The 15,230-nt window shown below is 40.8% G+C and overlaps 2 protein-coding genes and 1 long non-coding RNA gene across 3 annotated transcripts; 1 reads left to right on the plus strand and 2 right to left on the minus strand.

Moving 5' to 3' along the window:
* Nucleotides 1-374: 374 nt before the first annotated feature.
* Nucleotides 375-4,182, minus strand: LOC118376115 (zinc finger and SCAN domain-containing protein 31-like). Its single transcript, XM_035762794.2, has 2 exons — nt 3,679-4,182; nt 375-3,523 (listed from the first exon to the last, which is right to left on the minus strand). The coding sequence occupies exons 1-2, from the start codon at nt 3,869-3,871 to the stop codon at nt 2,781-2,783; spliced, it is 936 nt and encodes a 311-aa protein (XP_035618687.1). The 5' UTR covers nt 3,872-4,182; the 3' UTR covers nt 375-2,780.
* Nucleotides 3,732-6,617, plus strand: LOC118376116 (uncharacterized). The gene is made up of 3 exons (XR_004823972.2): nt 3,732-3,836; nt 4,191-4,236; nt 4,674-6,617. It is a non-coding gene; the product is annotated as an uncharacterized LOC118376116 (long non-coding RNA).
* Nucleotides 6,618-8,217: 1,600 nt separating this feature from the next.
* LOC118376114 (zinc finger protein 250-like) lies at nt 8,218-14,852 on the minus strand. The gene is made up of 2 exons (XM_035762793.2): nt 14,485-14,852; nt 8,218-9,653 (listed from the first exon to the last, which is right to left on the minus strand). The coding sequence occupies exons 1-2, from the start codon at nt 14,669-14,671 to the stop codon at nt 8,764-8,766; spliced, it is 1,077 nt and encodes a 358-aa protein (XP_035618686.1). The 5' UTR covers nt 14,672-14,852; the 3' UTR covers nt 8,218-8,763.
* Between the last annotated feature and the right edge of the window lie 378 nt (nt 14,853-15,230).

Consider the following 15,230-nt stretch of genomic DNA (forward strand, 5'->3'; position numbering starts at 1 on the left):
GGCAGTCAAGCACCCAAGCTTACTGGCTAAATGTTGGCTAACTAGCGAGCTACTTCCAGACAAATGAGAGAACAGCTCACTCTGACCATTTTACTCGCCCTAGCAGAGCTGGTTAGGCTGTTTTTATGTTATCCAGAGCGTTGGTGACTGTAACTGTGCTGCTGGCAACAATTGCATTTCTCTTTTTTTGCCAACGTTTACTGACACCGGCCATATTCAATGGGTGTTGAACCTTCGTAACTGAATCAGTTATTAAGAGTGAATTTACAAACTCTGGCTGTCCCTTCGCCACAGAACGCAGTAAACGTAGAGAGTGAGGCTGAAAAAGATGCATTCTGAAGCTGCCTTACTCAAAACAACAATAATACCAGAGGTGTCGAGTATGCTGCTTTATTAACTCAATCAATGATTTTGTTTACATTGTTTTCTAACTGATATGATATAATATTGTGACATGAATTAATGCGAGAAGTACACGCAAAACACCGCCATCTCCTGGATAGTGTTGGTCCCAAACAGATGCCGCTCTAAATAAAAAAGGTATACCCAAACACGCTTCAGCCCAATTGAAACGAAAAATGGGGGATCCGGTGCTCGACTGAGGGACTTGAAAATCCCCAAAACATTCCATACCTCAGGATACTTCAACTGAATAAAGAATAAGGAGCACTAAAACCCAATTGTTTGTACTGTCAATAAATCCGATTTCTGCAGAAACATATTTATTCTCCGCGATAGTCACCAGTTGAAGTATCTGGGATAAGGAATGTTTTTGGGATATGCCAATCCAACACACAGTAAAAGTTATGCAGTAATGTGAAATACCATACCTGATAGTATTTATAATAATAAATAAAGGTTGAGAACCTGTATTTATTTGAGAAATAAAATAGCCTTCTATAACAGCTTGAAATTAAATAACATGATTAATAATAAAAAGCTTTATTCACAAGAAGCATGATATACCAATCCACTCTAAGATGCTCACAACAATATAGCATGGCATTACATGGACTGGGGCCATGTCAGGTTGATGAGAAAGAACACCATGCAGTGGTGTCAAACCCACTACACAGATATAAGAGGTCATGGCAGACTAGAGCTGGTGAGGTGACACTCCAACATTTGAACAAGGAGCCTTGTTGAAACCAAATATGTGCTGCTTTCTGTACAGCTAGAAGATAGTCACTAATACGCGTTGTGTATAATTCAAAACAAAATGAGATGGCAACTGCATATGCTTGAAAATGTCTGTTTCTGTTATGCACACTGTTTTGGGCTTCTACAATGTTGTGCATGTTTGTTCCTCAATACATTCACAATATAAAATGCCTTTGGAAAGTATTCAGACCTATTAACTCTTTCCACATTTTGTTAGGCTAAAGCCTTATTCTAAAAATGTGTTTACATTGTTTTTATCCTCATCAATCTACACAAAATACCCCATAATGACAAAGCAAAAACAAGCTTGGTCTGAGAATATTTAGGTGACTTTTGTCAAACTCCAAGCAGGCTGTCATGTGCCTTTTACTGAAGAGTGGCTTCCGTCTGGTCACTCCACCATAAAGGCTTGATTGATATAATTCTGCAGAGATGGTTGTCCTTCTGGAAGGTTCTCCTATCTCCACAGCGGAACTCTGGATCTCTGTCAGAGTGACCATCGGGTTCTTGGTCACCTCCCTGAACAAGACCCTTGTCCCCTGAGTGCTCAGTTTGGCCAGCGGACAGCTCTAGGATGAGTCTTGGTTCCAAACTTCTTCCATTTAAGAATTATGGAGGCCACTGTGTTCTTGGGGACCTTCAATGGTACAGAATTTTTTGGTACCCTTCCCGGTTCCTTCAACATAATCCTGTTTGGGTGCTCTATGGACAATTCCTTTGACCTCATGGCTTGGTATTTGCTCTGACATGAACTGTCAACTGTGGGACCTTATATAGACAGGCTTTTCCAAATCATGTCCAATCAATTGAATTTAACACAAGTGGACTCCAATCAAGTTGTAGAAACATCTAAAGGATGATCAATGTAAACAGGATGTAACTGATCTCAATTTTGAGTCTCATAGCAAAGGCTCTGAATACTTACGTAAAAAAATGTATTTTTTCCCCTTCTTTTTTTCATTTGCATTTTTTTTTCTTTTCGCTTTATCATTATGGGGTATTGTGTGTAGATTGCTACGGATTTTTATTTACTTAATCAATTTTAGAATAAGGCTGTGATGTAACAAAATGTGCAAAAAGTCAAGGGGTCTGAATACTTTCCAAAGGCACTGTATATTAAACCAAGATCATTGACCTGATGGGTTTGTTTGTCCTGCCACTACAGGTATAAGGTAGCACGTCTACAAATGTGAAGCACTTTCCCATTAAAATGTAGACAACCTTTATGTATTTAGAGAACACCAATGTACTAGTTTGCTGTGACTTTAAGGTGTAATCCAAATGGGGGACTCATATGTTGGGACAAACTTAAAAAGCTTACTGTGTCAACTAAAAATACTAGTTCTACAAAACATACTATCCACTTTTGTGCCATGCTCAGAATCGAAAGGTCTTACTGCACAAGTGAGAGAAAGATTTTGCCCTAAGCAGCAATGTCATGTTTCTCACACTGTGTTCATCCTCATTTCTTACAAGCTTTTACACCTGCATTGTTTGCTGTTTGGGGTTTTAGGCTGGGTTTCTGTACAGCACTTTGAGATATCAGCTGATGTACGAAGGGCTATATAAATAAATTTGATTTGATTTGATTTACAAGCGAAGCATTAACCCCAAAAAAGTCAGCAATATGGTTGTTCTCTGTGAATCTGTTGGTGCTGTTTAAGAAACCGTGCTGCCCTGAAGCATTTTACACACATGGGACACTTATATGGTTTCTCACCTGTGTGAATACTAATATGTTCTTTCAGGCTAAACTTCTGAGTGAAGCATTTGCCACAATAACAACACTGATATGGTCTCTCTCCTGTATGACTCCTCATATGCTTTGCCAGGGATTTGGTGTAACCAAAGCATTTGCCACATTCTTTGCATTGATATGGTTTCTCTCCCGTGTGTATCCTCATATGGACTGTTAAGTTATGCTTGAGGCTAAACAATTTACCACAGTCTTCACATTGATGTGGTTTCTCTCTTTTGTGAGTCACCATATGTTCTTCCAGGTATATCTTCTGGCTGAAGCATTTGCCACATTCACTACACTGATATGGTTTCTCTCCAGTGTGTGTCCTCATACGATCCCTCTCTCTGTTCTCCACCGTTGGGGTTTGGTAAAGATGTGAGGGCTGAGGTGGGTCCTGATCACAGTCACTTTTCACAAAGGAAGGATTGTTTATGAACTCTTTGATATCAGACTCCAGACCCTGAAGCTGCTCTTCCTCCTGACCTGTCCCAAACTCCTCCTGTTCCTCTTTAATCTGTTTGGGCTCTGGGTCCTCCTGCCCCAGACTGGTGCACCACCACTCCTGCTCACAGTGCTGCTGCTCTCCCTCTTCAGGGACAGGGAGTATTAGATGCTGGGGATCTAAAAGGAAAGTCAATCAATCAATCAATCATTATATTACAATCGATCCTGACATTATTTTAAAGACACAATTGTGTATTGGTTGTTTATGGGAAATGTAGTTTTGCCTGCTTACATAATCTGCTTGATTGATTGTTGTGATAGTCGCTACCAACCTGCTTTATGCAAATGTATCTTTGGTTGAGTAACGACATCCAGCAGCATCCGTAGACGATCGATCTCCTCCTTTGAACGGGAGATTTCTTCCTGGTACTCTGATACCGTTTTTTCCACGACCACAAATATCTCAACAGCCGCCGCTGTTAATCGCTCGGTAAGAAACACATGCAGCAGATGTAGTTTGGACATTTTGTAGAATGAACGTGTATCAGTTCCTATTGTTTAACTCACGTGGATTACGAGTATGTTGTGTGTGTGTGAACCATAGACTGTGAAAAGAAAACGTATGAACGTCACAAGAGTAGCAGAGATTGCAATACCGCCCCCTTTTGTGTGGGTTAATTACGATAATTTTGCTGTCAATGAATGGATGTCTACAAACGCAAGGGCTGTTAAAAATATGTAAATATTAAAGAGTAAGGTTTAGTCATATTACATTTAGGATTACTCAGCGCTGCATCCATCCAAAATCTGTGGTTGGTTTGTTTATGGCTTTATCTCACTCCAGCCCAATAGGTGGCGGTATACCAATAGCGACCAATGAACAAAGAGGGGTAAGGAAGCATACACGGTTTACTTCCATGTACCGTAGGACAGCATTTCTCTGTAAACATTTTTGCACACTATCATAATGTCTAAACTACATCTGTTGAATGTGTTTCTTACCGAGCAATTAACAGCAGCAGTCTTTGAAATATTTAGGGCCGTGGTTAGAACGATATCAGAGTACGAGTAAGACATCTCCCGATCAAAGAAAGATCGAACGTCTACAAAGGCTAACGTTAAATGTCATCACACAGCCTGATAGTGATATAAAGCAGGTCTGTAGCGTATAGTGATGTTTCCATAACTTTTTACCTCCACGTATCATAAAGACGTTTACAATATTGTGACCACACGTGCATGTGCGCAGTCGGATCTTCAGTGTCAGAGGAAAATAACTAGCTATATCATAATATAGTTCGAGATATTTATTTTTTCATCTCTACAGATCCCCAGCAGCTATTAACTCACTGTCCCAGAAGCAGGAGTTCCCCCTGAGCAGCAGCACTGTGACCAGGAGTGGATCCCAGGTCTGTGGCAGGATGACCCAGAGCCCACACAGATTAAAGAGGAACAGTAGTTTGGGATTGGTCATGAGGAAGAGCAGATTCAGAGGCTGGAGTCTGATACCAAAGATTCATATTAACTTCTCCCTTTGGGAAAAGTGATTGCGATCAGGACCCACCCCAGCCTTCACGTAGTCACCAAACCCAAACTACGGATAATGACTTTCTACCCACTAAAACAACAGAAGAGATCCAAACAGAACATGGAGAGGGCTGTGGAGTATCAGAACCAAACAGTGAATTAGAGCCCCTCTCTTCAGTAAATGCAGACTGTTCTCCAGCTCAGAATGAAAACAGTGAACGTGTCGATAGTAGTACATCAACTCTGAGAAAGCAGTCTAACTGCTATGTGTGCAGTAAATGTTTCCTTACAGAGGAATACTGTCAAAGTCATACAAATACATACAGGACATAAATATCTTCATTACCATGGTTGTGGCACGTGCTTTACCAGGAAGGGACACTTGGCAGAGCATTTAAGATAGTTAAACCCAGAAGAGAAGCCATTTCACTCCCAAGTTTGTATCAAAGTCCTCATCTTTTGAAGGATCATATGAAATTACACACTCCCCTCCATATGTATTTGGACAGTAAAGCTAAAATTTTTAAATTGGCTCCCACATTTGGGATTTGAGATCAAAGGTTTTATATGAGGCTACGGTACGTAATGTCACCTTTTATTTGAGGGTATTTTCATACAGATTGGTTTTACCGTTTAGAATTAAAAGCATTATTATGCATCTAGTGCCCCCATTTGAAGAAGTCATAAGTATTTGGACAAATTCACTTCGTGTTTGAAGTAGTAAAAAGTTCTGGTGCATATTCCGAGCACACAAACATGTTTGTCGGATGCATTTCTTGGTTGTTTTGCCAAATAGGAAGTGAATGGTTAATTATAACTGGAGTAATTTTCTAAGTAGATGAAATGTTTCTGCACACTTCTAAAATAATGCTGAATGAATCATGAAGAGGCTACAACAAAACATGTTAACCTCTCACCGTTACCATCTTCTCTTCCTACAATAAAAGGGACTCCAAAATGACAATACATTATTCACCATTTAGTTCCTATTGGGCAAAATATCATCTGAAACACAACCAAAACTGATTGCAAATGCATCCAACAAGTTTGTAGTCACGTTTGATGTAGTCATTGAGTGCAAGGAATATGGGACAAAATAACTTTTGACTAATAGAAGTGAAATAATTATTCAAATTGTGGAACTTGATACATTTAAGTGCTTTCATTTTTAAAATGACAAAACATGACAATTCCCTCAAATATAAAGGTGACATTCTGTACTGTCGCCTCATACGGAACATTTGATCCCAAATACAAACTGTTGGCGTATGGAGCCGATATTAAAATGTTAGCTTCATTCTCCAAACACATGGAGGGAAGAGTACATGCTCACTGTGTGACCGCAGCTTCATATCTCAGAGTAGACTGAACATCCACCAGCTAGTTCACACAGGAGAGAAGTTTTTTAGCTGCAATGTGTGCAGCAAATCTTTCCCTAGGAAGGGATATTGACATGCATATGATACACACATGGTAAAACAAACTTTGTTGCTGTGTTTGGCATGAAGGCTTCCATCAAACAGAGCATATGAAGACAAGACCCAAGGGTGGAGGTGCTCTGAGGGAAACAGGATTCAGTCCGCATATCTGAAGGAACAGTTTAAAAATGTAGGACATTCCCCTCATGTCACTACTGTTAGTTGACTTAATCTAATGTATTGATTGATTAATGTAATTGACATGATTTGCTATTTGTGTGTCCAACGATAATATTTATATGAAAAAAACAATAAATACAATCGTATTACAACACATTTCTACATGTTCTCTTGTGTTTGGCACTGTATAACTATCACAAAAAATGATACATTTGTACAGTTTTTGCATATCAAAGGGTGAAAATATATTGGGCAACTGTCCAAGATTGAATTTGAACAACTATAATGGGATATTGGTGTGTTTCTTAAGAAAACTGCAAGTATTGACACTTGTCCATACAGTTAATAAGAAAAAAGGTTTTCAGCCTTTAAAAAAAGAAAATATGCCTTCATCCATCAAGGAGAGGGTTGCACGACACAGGTCACAGGTCACAGATCAATTCTGATCCTCGAGCAAAGGCGGAATACCTTGCCAAGAGAAGAGTATGGTAGCATTTTCTGAATTTCATTGTACATTTCAACTTATTTAGTTATTAATTGTATGGTCAGTGTAGAGTGATTTACATCTGGTATCAGTTATTGTTTTGCTTTTAGTTATCAAAGAAGGGCTCAAGGGAAGAAGGATCGACCTCCAATGTAATTGATGTCCGAAAGAGCCAGGGAACAGTGGAGGGAAACAAATGCTCTTCTGGACCAAAGCAGGACCTTCAACCAGAGTAGTCCTCCGTCTCAACACATGACAAAGCAAAGAAAAGTGCAGATTGCAGAAACGATGCAAAAGAAAACTCCAGTTAAACAGCTACGGAGGGTTGAACGAAATTGCAACAAAGCAAAAGGGGAGAAATTCCCAAAATATTTAGAGGTCAAACAAAACCAGAAAGAAAGCAAGCATACAATAGAGGAAAAAACTATTTGGAGAAAAAAAAAGTTGCCGAGAGTGCAATGTCAAAGTTCAGAGAAGAGGTCTTGTTTAACCTCACAGAACTCCATGCAGCATTCAATGAATGGGTGAGCTCTCCATGCTGTACAGGCAGGCAGTTTGTGCCCATTTTATATAACTGAATGTGTGACTAACACTTGTACCCGTCATAAGGCTAACCTGAAAGTGCAAATTGTGAGGGCTCATGCCGGTGTCCTGTGTGGAAAACAATTTAAACATCATTAATGTAAAAACAAAATCATTCATACTGGGAAGAAATAATTTCAGTGTCAAGAATGTGGTAAACATTTCAGTCGAAAAGGAAGCTTGCAGATGCATGAGGACACACGAAGGAGACACTGCATCGTTGCCATATTTGTGGAAAGAGCTTCCCTGACCACACGTATGAGTCAGAGGGTTGAAACTGCATCACTGTGAAGAATATCACAAGGTCTCCGCTGAGTGAAGCCCTGACCGTGCATATGAAGACTCACATAGAGGAGAAACCGCATCCATGCCATGAAGGCAGCAGACTTCAATCAGATGGGATCACTTAGAAGGTATATGAGCTTGTTTTACAAACTGGAGGAATCATGATTTGCGTGGGGGAAATGTGTCAGTTTAAACTAGATTGAAAGATGCTGATATCTAAACTTACATACTGTATCTCAGAGGCACTGCTTTAGGTTGAAATTGGTAGTCACACACACACACACACACAGTGCTACCCACCCCACACACACACACTGTCTTACACCCCCCCCCCCTCCTCACACACACACACTGCAGCCTGAATGGTAGAAGATAAAGTAATCCTGACCTTAAAAAACATTTGACCAATTATTTATTACAAAACAGTTAACATTCAGTACAGAACACTACATTTTGACACAGTAATTTCATCAAGGATAACTGTCAAGGCCCTAATAGGATAGTCATACAGCCCAGCAGTCATGTCCAAGTCCTAAGGGGAAATAGATGAGGATCAAATTAATTGATTGATCTGCATCTACTAAAACAGGTGACATCCTCTGCTTCCTGTAAAATGTGTAGTGTAATTACAAAAGAACAACATCAGTCGACATATATATAGCTTCTAGCAGTATTCATATCCTCATGCTGGCACTGAACATGGCTTCAGATGATGACGCATGCAGCAACACAATCACATGGATCAGTGAAAAACAGTAACATTTTCATTACTCAAAGTTATTCCCATTCCCCACTGTATTGTAATGCATTGTTCAAACATCAATCACTGATTCTTCTAGTGTTTTAAATCCTGGACAATAATTAAACTGCCCAGATTTACATGTCACTCTCCTTCTGTGCTCAGAACTTCATTTCAAGAGAGAGCTTAAATGTCTCTGCTGTTAACGTTTTGACCGAGCCATTTTCCAGCCATGTGGTCTCTCCCCTGGGTGAATTTTAAAGTGAGTGTTGAGGTGAGCCGACTGGTTGAAACATTTCCCACAGATGTGACAGCGGAAGGGCTTCTCTCCAGTGTGAATGCGGTGGTGCCTCCTCAACATGCTGATGGTTGTGAAGCCTTTTCTGCACACAGAGCAGCTGAATGGTCTTTCCTTGGTGTGCCATCGCATGTGGACCTCTAACTGACAGGAGAAACTGAAGCATTTCCCACACTCTCTGCAACGATACACTCTCTGTATGCCCTGGGGTTGATAGGGAGATCTCTGTGGAGGCAGCTTTGAGGTGTTCTGGCCTCTGACATCTATGTGTAGACCCATACTTTCTCTTTCATATGCACTGCTTGTTCCCTGTGGGGCCTTATATCCTGAGAGTCCTTCTCTCTGAATTCTATTGTTCATATTGGGTTGGGCACCGTTTTCACTCGAAGCTGCAAGACAGTCTGAATTTACATTGAAGATGGTCTGTAAGTCACTGGTTGGTTCTGATGTGCTGTAGCCTTCTTCATTTTCTATTTTGATCTGCTTAGAAGATATGGTTCTGGCTAAAGAGTCTCCTTCTCTGATGTCCACAGTTTGGGTATGTGGAAGATGTGAAGGCTGAGCTGGGTCCTGATCACAGTTACTTTTAACAAAGGGAGGAGTTAATGTAGACTCTCCTTTGGTATCAGACTCCAGACCGTGACGCTGGTCTTCCTCCTGGCTGATTCTGAGCTCCTGTTCCTCTTTAATCAGTGTGGGCTCTGGGTCCTGGCCCAGACCGGGGCTCCACTCCTGCTCACAGTGCTGCTGCTCAGGGGAAGATGCATCTTCAGTGAGATGGATAGCATGGTGGTCTAGAGGGAAAGGAAAGGAAGAATGTCAGCTGAAGGCAATTCTATCTTAGTACCACAGTACATGTATGACATGTGTAGCCTGCATGTGAAACAGAATCTGGGTTTACAGGAGACTGTGAATATGGAGATTCTCCTTTAAGCCCAGGAAGCAGCCATTCAACTTGCCATTCACCAGCTTTGCAAGCCTAAAATGTCAAAATACATTCGGTACAAGTGTGGCAGAGCAACCATTGTCATTACTGCCTTTACGTCCAGTATGTACTTCCAAAAAAGTTCTAAATATAAAGTTAAATGCAACTGAAAAAAATGGCCTGTCTGGAAAGAATCTCAGAATTGTTTTTGACCATGTGCCAGATCTACCTCTTCTGCACCGCCAGTAAAATCACTCAGTCTATCTAGAAATATAGAATCCCTGTAAAAACATACCCTGTTGTCTACTTACATAAAATATGATTGCATTCCGTGTAATATATTGGTGAAACAACAGATTGATATGACGTTCAAACTGTTGTAGGTGATCAAATCAATTACCTTTCCTGCTGCTGGATCAGCCGACCTGCGTGTGGCAGTATTGAGTGATTATATTGGAGGTGTAGAAGAGTGGATGATTTGGCCAAAAACAATGCATTTACACGGAACCCAAACCGGCTGGGCGCGTGCGCCATCGTGCACTAATTTATTTTGTCCCCCTACACCAAACATGATCACGACAAAGGTTAAAATACCAAAACAAACTCTGAACCAATGACATTCATTTGGGGACAGGTCAAAAAGCATTAAACATGTATGGCAATTTAGCTTGCACTTGCTAGTTAATTTGTTCTATTTAGCTAGATTGCTGTTGCTAGCTAATTCGTCCTGGGATATAAACATTTGAGTTGTTATTTTACCTGAAATGCACAAGGTCCTCTACTCTTTTTTCACAAATTGATCTTTTGACCAATCAGATTGGCTCTGAAAAAGATATGATATGGCCTCCCGAGTGGCGCAGCAGTCTAAAAATGTTTAATCAAACTATTTGTCATATGCGCCAAATACAACAAGTGTAGACCTTACTGTGAAATGCTTACTTACAAGCCCTTAACCAACAGTGCAGGTGAAGAAGAGTTAAGAAAATATTTACCAAATAAAATAACATAATGAGGCTATATACAGCAGGTACCGGTATCAAGTCAGTGTGCGGTGCAGTGTGTTGGTGATCAGGCCTAACCCTGTGGTGTCTAAGTACACACCCCTGAGGGGCCCCAGTGTTGAGGATCAGCGTGGCAAATGTGTTGTTGCCTACCCTTACCACCTGGGAGCAGCCTGTCAGGAAGTCCCTACACCCAAACAAGGGCACTGCGTTCATCCACCTCTGGCCTGCTCGCCTCCCTACCACTGAGGAAGTACAGTTCCAGCTCAGCCCAGTCAAAACTGTTCGCTGCTCTGGCTCCCCAATGGTGGAACAAACTCCCTCACGACGCCAGGACAGCGGAGTCAATCACCACCTTCCGGAGACACCTGAAACCCCACCTCTTTAAGGAATACCTAGGATAGGATAAGTAATCCTTCTCACCCCCCTTTAAGATTTAGATGCACTATTGTAAAGTGACTGTTCCACTGGATGTCATAAGGTGAATGCACCAATTTGTAAGTCGCTCTGGATAAGAGCGTCTGCTAAATGACTTAAATGTAATGTAAATGTAAGTCCAGGATCGAGTTGCAGAGTGAGGTGTTAAGTCCCAGGGTCCTTAGCTTAGTGATGAGCTTCATGGGCACTATGGTGTTGAACGCTGAGCTGTAGTCAATGAACAGCATTCTCATATAGGTGTTCCTTTTGTCCAGGTGGGAAAAGGAAGTGTGGAGTGCGATTGTGTCATCTGTGGATCTGTTGGGGCATAATGCGAATTGGAGTGGGACTAGGGTATCTGGGATGATGCTGTTGATGTGAGCCATGACCAGCCTTTCAAAGCACTTCATGGCTACCAACGTAAGTGCTAAAGGGCGGTAATTATTTAGGCAGGTTAACTTCGCTTCCTTGGGCACAGGGACTATGGTGGTCTGCTTGAAACATGTAGGTATTACAGAATCAGTCAGGGAGAGGTTGAAAACGTCAGTGAATACACTTGCCAGTTGGTCTGTGCATGCTTGGAGTACACATCCTGGTAATCCATCTGGCCCCAAGGCTTTGTGAATGTTGATCTGTTTAAAAAAGGTCTTGCTCACATCGGCTACCAAGAGCGTTATCACACAGTCATTCAGGCTCTCGTGCATGCTTCAGTGTTGCTTGCCTCAAAGCGAGCATAAAAGGCATTTAGCTCATCCGGCAGGCTTGCATCACTGAGCAGCTCGCGTCTGGGCTTCCCTTTGTTGCCGGTAATAGTTTTCAAGCGCGGCCACATCCGAACAGTGTCAGAGCCGGTGTAGAACGATTCAATCGTAATCCTTTATTGACGCTTTGTTTGTTTGATGGTTCGTCTGAGGGCATAGTGGGATTTCAGATTAGTGTCCCGCTCCTTGAACACGGCAGCTCTAGCCTTTTGCTCGATGTGGAGGTTGCCTGTAATCCATGGCTTCTGGTTGGGATATTTACTTATGGTCACTGATGCACTTATTGATGAAGCCAATGACTGAGGTGGTATACTGCTCAATTCCATTGGATGAATCCCGGAACATATTCCAGTCTGTGCTGCAAAACAGTCCGCCGTCATCTGACCACTTCCATATGAATCGAGTCACAGGTACTCCTTCCTTTAGCTTTTGCTTGTAAGAAGGAATCAGAAGGATAGAATTATGATCAGATTTGCCAAATGGAGGGCGGGGGAGAGTTTTTGGATGAGCATCTAAGGCACGATCCCAGGCTGTATCACAACTGGCTGTGATCAGGAATCACATAGGGCGGCTTACAATTGGCCCAGCGTCGTCCGGATTAGGGGAGGGTTTGGCCGGGAGGGCTCCAAGTTGTAGAGTAGCAGTGATGAGAGAAGATTGAAATTTGGGAGAAAAGGGGGTAAACTTTTTTTTAAATCGTATATGGATAGATCAGATGTGATTCTTGAAAATGTGTATTTTTTTACCAAACGCCCCTCAAGATTAGAGTGGAATTGAATGGAGAGAGAACGTTCTCTGCTGAGTTTATAAAATGGTAAAATGACCAGCACGGTAGTGCATTTGTAGATACAATGTTGTCAACAAATGTAGGTTGCTTTAACTCCAATCCCTATTGCAGAATGCAGAAATTTGACAACATGTACTAATGTCAAATTAATCCACACTTGCATTAGTACCATTGTTTTGGTGATTGGCATTTAGGCATCTGACAATGAAAAGGTAGCAGACAGACCTACAGTATGTTTAGGTAAGGTGACCTGATTGAAACAGATTGTGAACTCAAAAGCATAAGTTTGATTCTAGAGGGGAGACAATAGATATAAAAACATTTTGGTTAGGGTGTAGGGGCAGATTTATGTCTTGCCTAGAGCAGATCTGATTATTAATTAACTTTATTTGGTCTGATCAGTTGAACAATTCTCATTCTTAACAATAGGCTGAAATAAAAGTGGAATTAGTGTGCATGTCAGAAAGATCCCCACATTTACAGTATTGTATTGCTCCACTTCTTCCCATTTTTGCCAGTGTAATGGCAGATTTTAAATCTGATATGCCTACTTGTGTCTTTGAAAATGAATATAAGGCTATATATTTTTGCAGCCATTCATTGACAGTTTTGAACAAGTCCTACAAATAAGTATTGGATATTAAAATGCTCTGGGCCTCAAATATAATTTCACATTTTAGTATTGTGCACATGCAAGGCAGTGATAGAGGGAGACTGACAATTCATTAACAAATATTTTGTCTATGTAGAGTAAGAGAATGACAATAATATAATATATAATAATATATGCCATTTATCAGACGCTTTTATCCAAAGCGACTTACAGTCATGTGTGCATACATTCTACGTATGGGTGGTCCCGGGGATCGAACCCACTACCCTGGCGTTACAAGCGCCATGCTCTACCAACTGAGCTACAGAAGGACCACAATGGACAATGATCTTCAACTAGTAGACATAAACCACCTGAATATTGATATTCATTAGACTTTTTTAAAAGGTTGGATGATTGACAAATTAAGGACATGCAGCACTTGGGAAACATAGATCAAGGAGAGCAAGCAGGATTTTCATCCAGCACTATTTTAAAGAGTTCACCAAAATGACCAAATACTAAATGTTTGTGTCCTTACCTTGAAAGCAGTCTACGACAAAACTGCAATCTATGATTTGGTTACCCACTGCCATCAACCATTAATATTAGTATTTCCTGTGCAGAGCATTCTCACTGACCTTTCCACTGTTTCTCCCATTGGCCTGTTTCCTCATCTAATTTCATTAGTGAAATTTAAAAAAAATTAAAGTGTCAAACCACCTAAAAAATAAAATTGTATACTTTTAATTCCATCCCCCAAAAACCTAAAAGTAACAAAGTCGTAGAATTTTGAGTGTTAATTTATTGTTTACAAAATTCTGAATACAGCTGACCTGTTTTTATTTTATATATACCCTGGTCATAGGCCTAAACCATGTCGAAATACATAGAATTACAGGAAATTAGCTTTAAAACAGTAACATTTCACAGGCCCCGTCTAGGCAAAATCTCACTCCAAGCTTTCTTCAAAGTTAGCAGCCCGGTCGGTTTTTCATATTCTCAGTCTAGTCTAACGTTAGTCCAATAGAACAATTCGGTATTTTGTAGATTCTTTTGTGGAGTCTGGCAACAAACAAAACAATTCCCTCGTTTTGAGAAATAGAACTAGGTTCATATCCTAGCGTTACTTAGCTAGTTACCTGTTTGAAGTAGAACGCGCTGAACAGCGATATCCAGCAGCTTTCGGAGACGATTGTTCTCCTCCTTAGAGCGAACGATTTCTGTCTGGTACTCAACTATCGTACCCTTCACAGCTCCAAATATCTCCTCGGCAGCCGCGGTTAATCTCTTCGTAAGAAATATATTCAACAATTCCAATTTTGACATTTTGTTTGCTGTGCGAGTAGTACCACAAATGAAAGATGTTACTTATCTTTCAGGTAGTGTTATTATTTTTAACAATCCACCATCTTTGTTTATAGCTATCTAGTTTCACGAATGTGACGACACAGATAAAACAATGAGCCAGATATTTCACCGGATGTATAACTGTGAAGCATCCAGTTGGCGTTTCCACTAACTACCAAATCTGATAATAAGAGGAAGCCCAGTGACCGGCAGTGGGAGAAGATGGAGGGAGATGGATTTGGGACGACATTCTGCAAATGTTCTCATCGATGAAACAATTGATCTACATAGTTTTATTTTCCAAAACTAGAATCTGTTACGAACAGAGTGGACTTATCTTTGTAGACTTTACCCTTTGGAATAGTTTTTTAAATTGCGTTTTTTAGGAGCGCAAGGGCGTATTGAGTTATTGCAAACGCGCACTTCAGAGTAGGCGTTCTCTTACGGAAATCTGCAAGTACATGCTAGCACTGCCCATATCCTTGCTTGTTCTGCTTACTTTGATTAATTTGCTCCCATTGGAAACACAGGCCATGGT

The sequence above is a fragment of the Oncorhynchus keta genome, chromosome 21, assembly GCF_023373465.1.
Source record: "Oncorhynchus keta strain PuntledgeMale-10-30-2019 chromosome 21, Oket_V2, whole genome shotgun sequence".
NCBI lineage: Eukaryota > Metazoa > Chordata > Actinopteri > Salmoniformes > Salmonidae > Oncorhynchus > Oncorhynchus keta.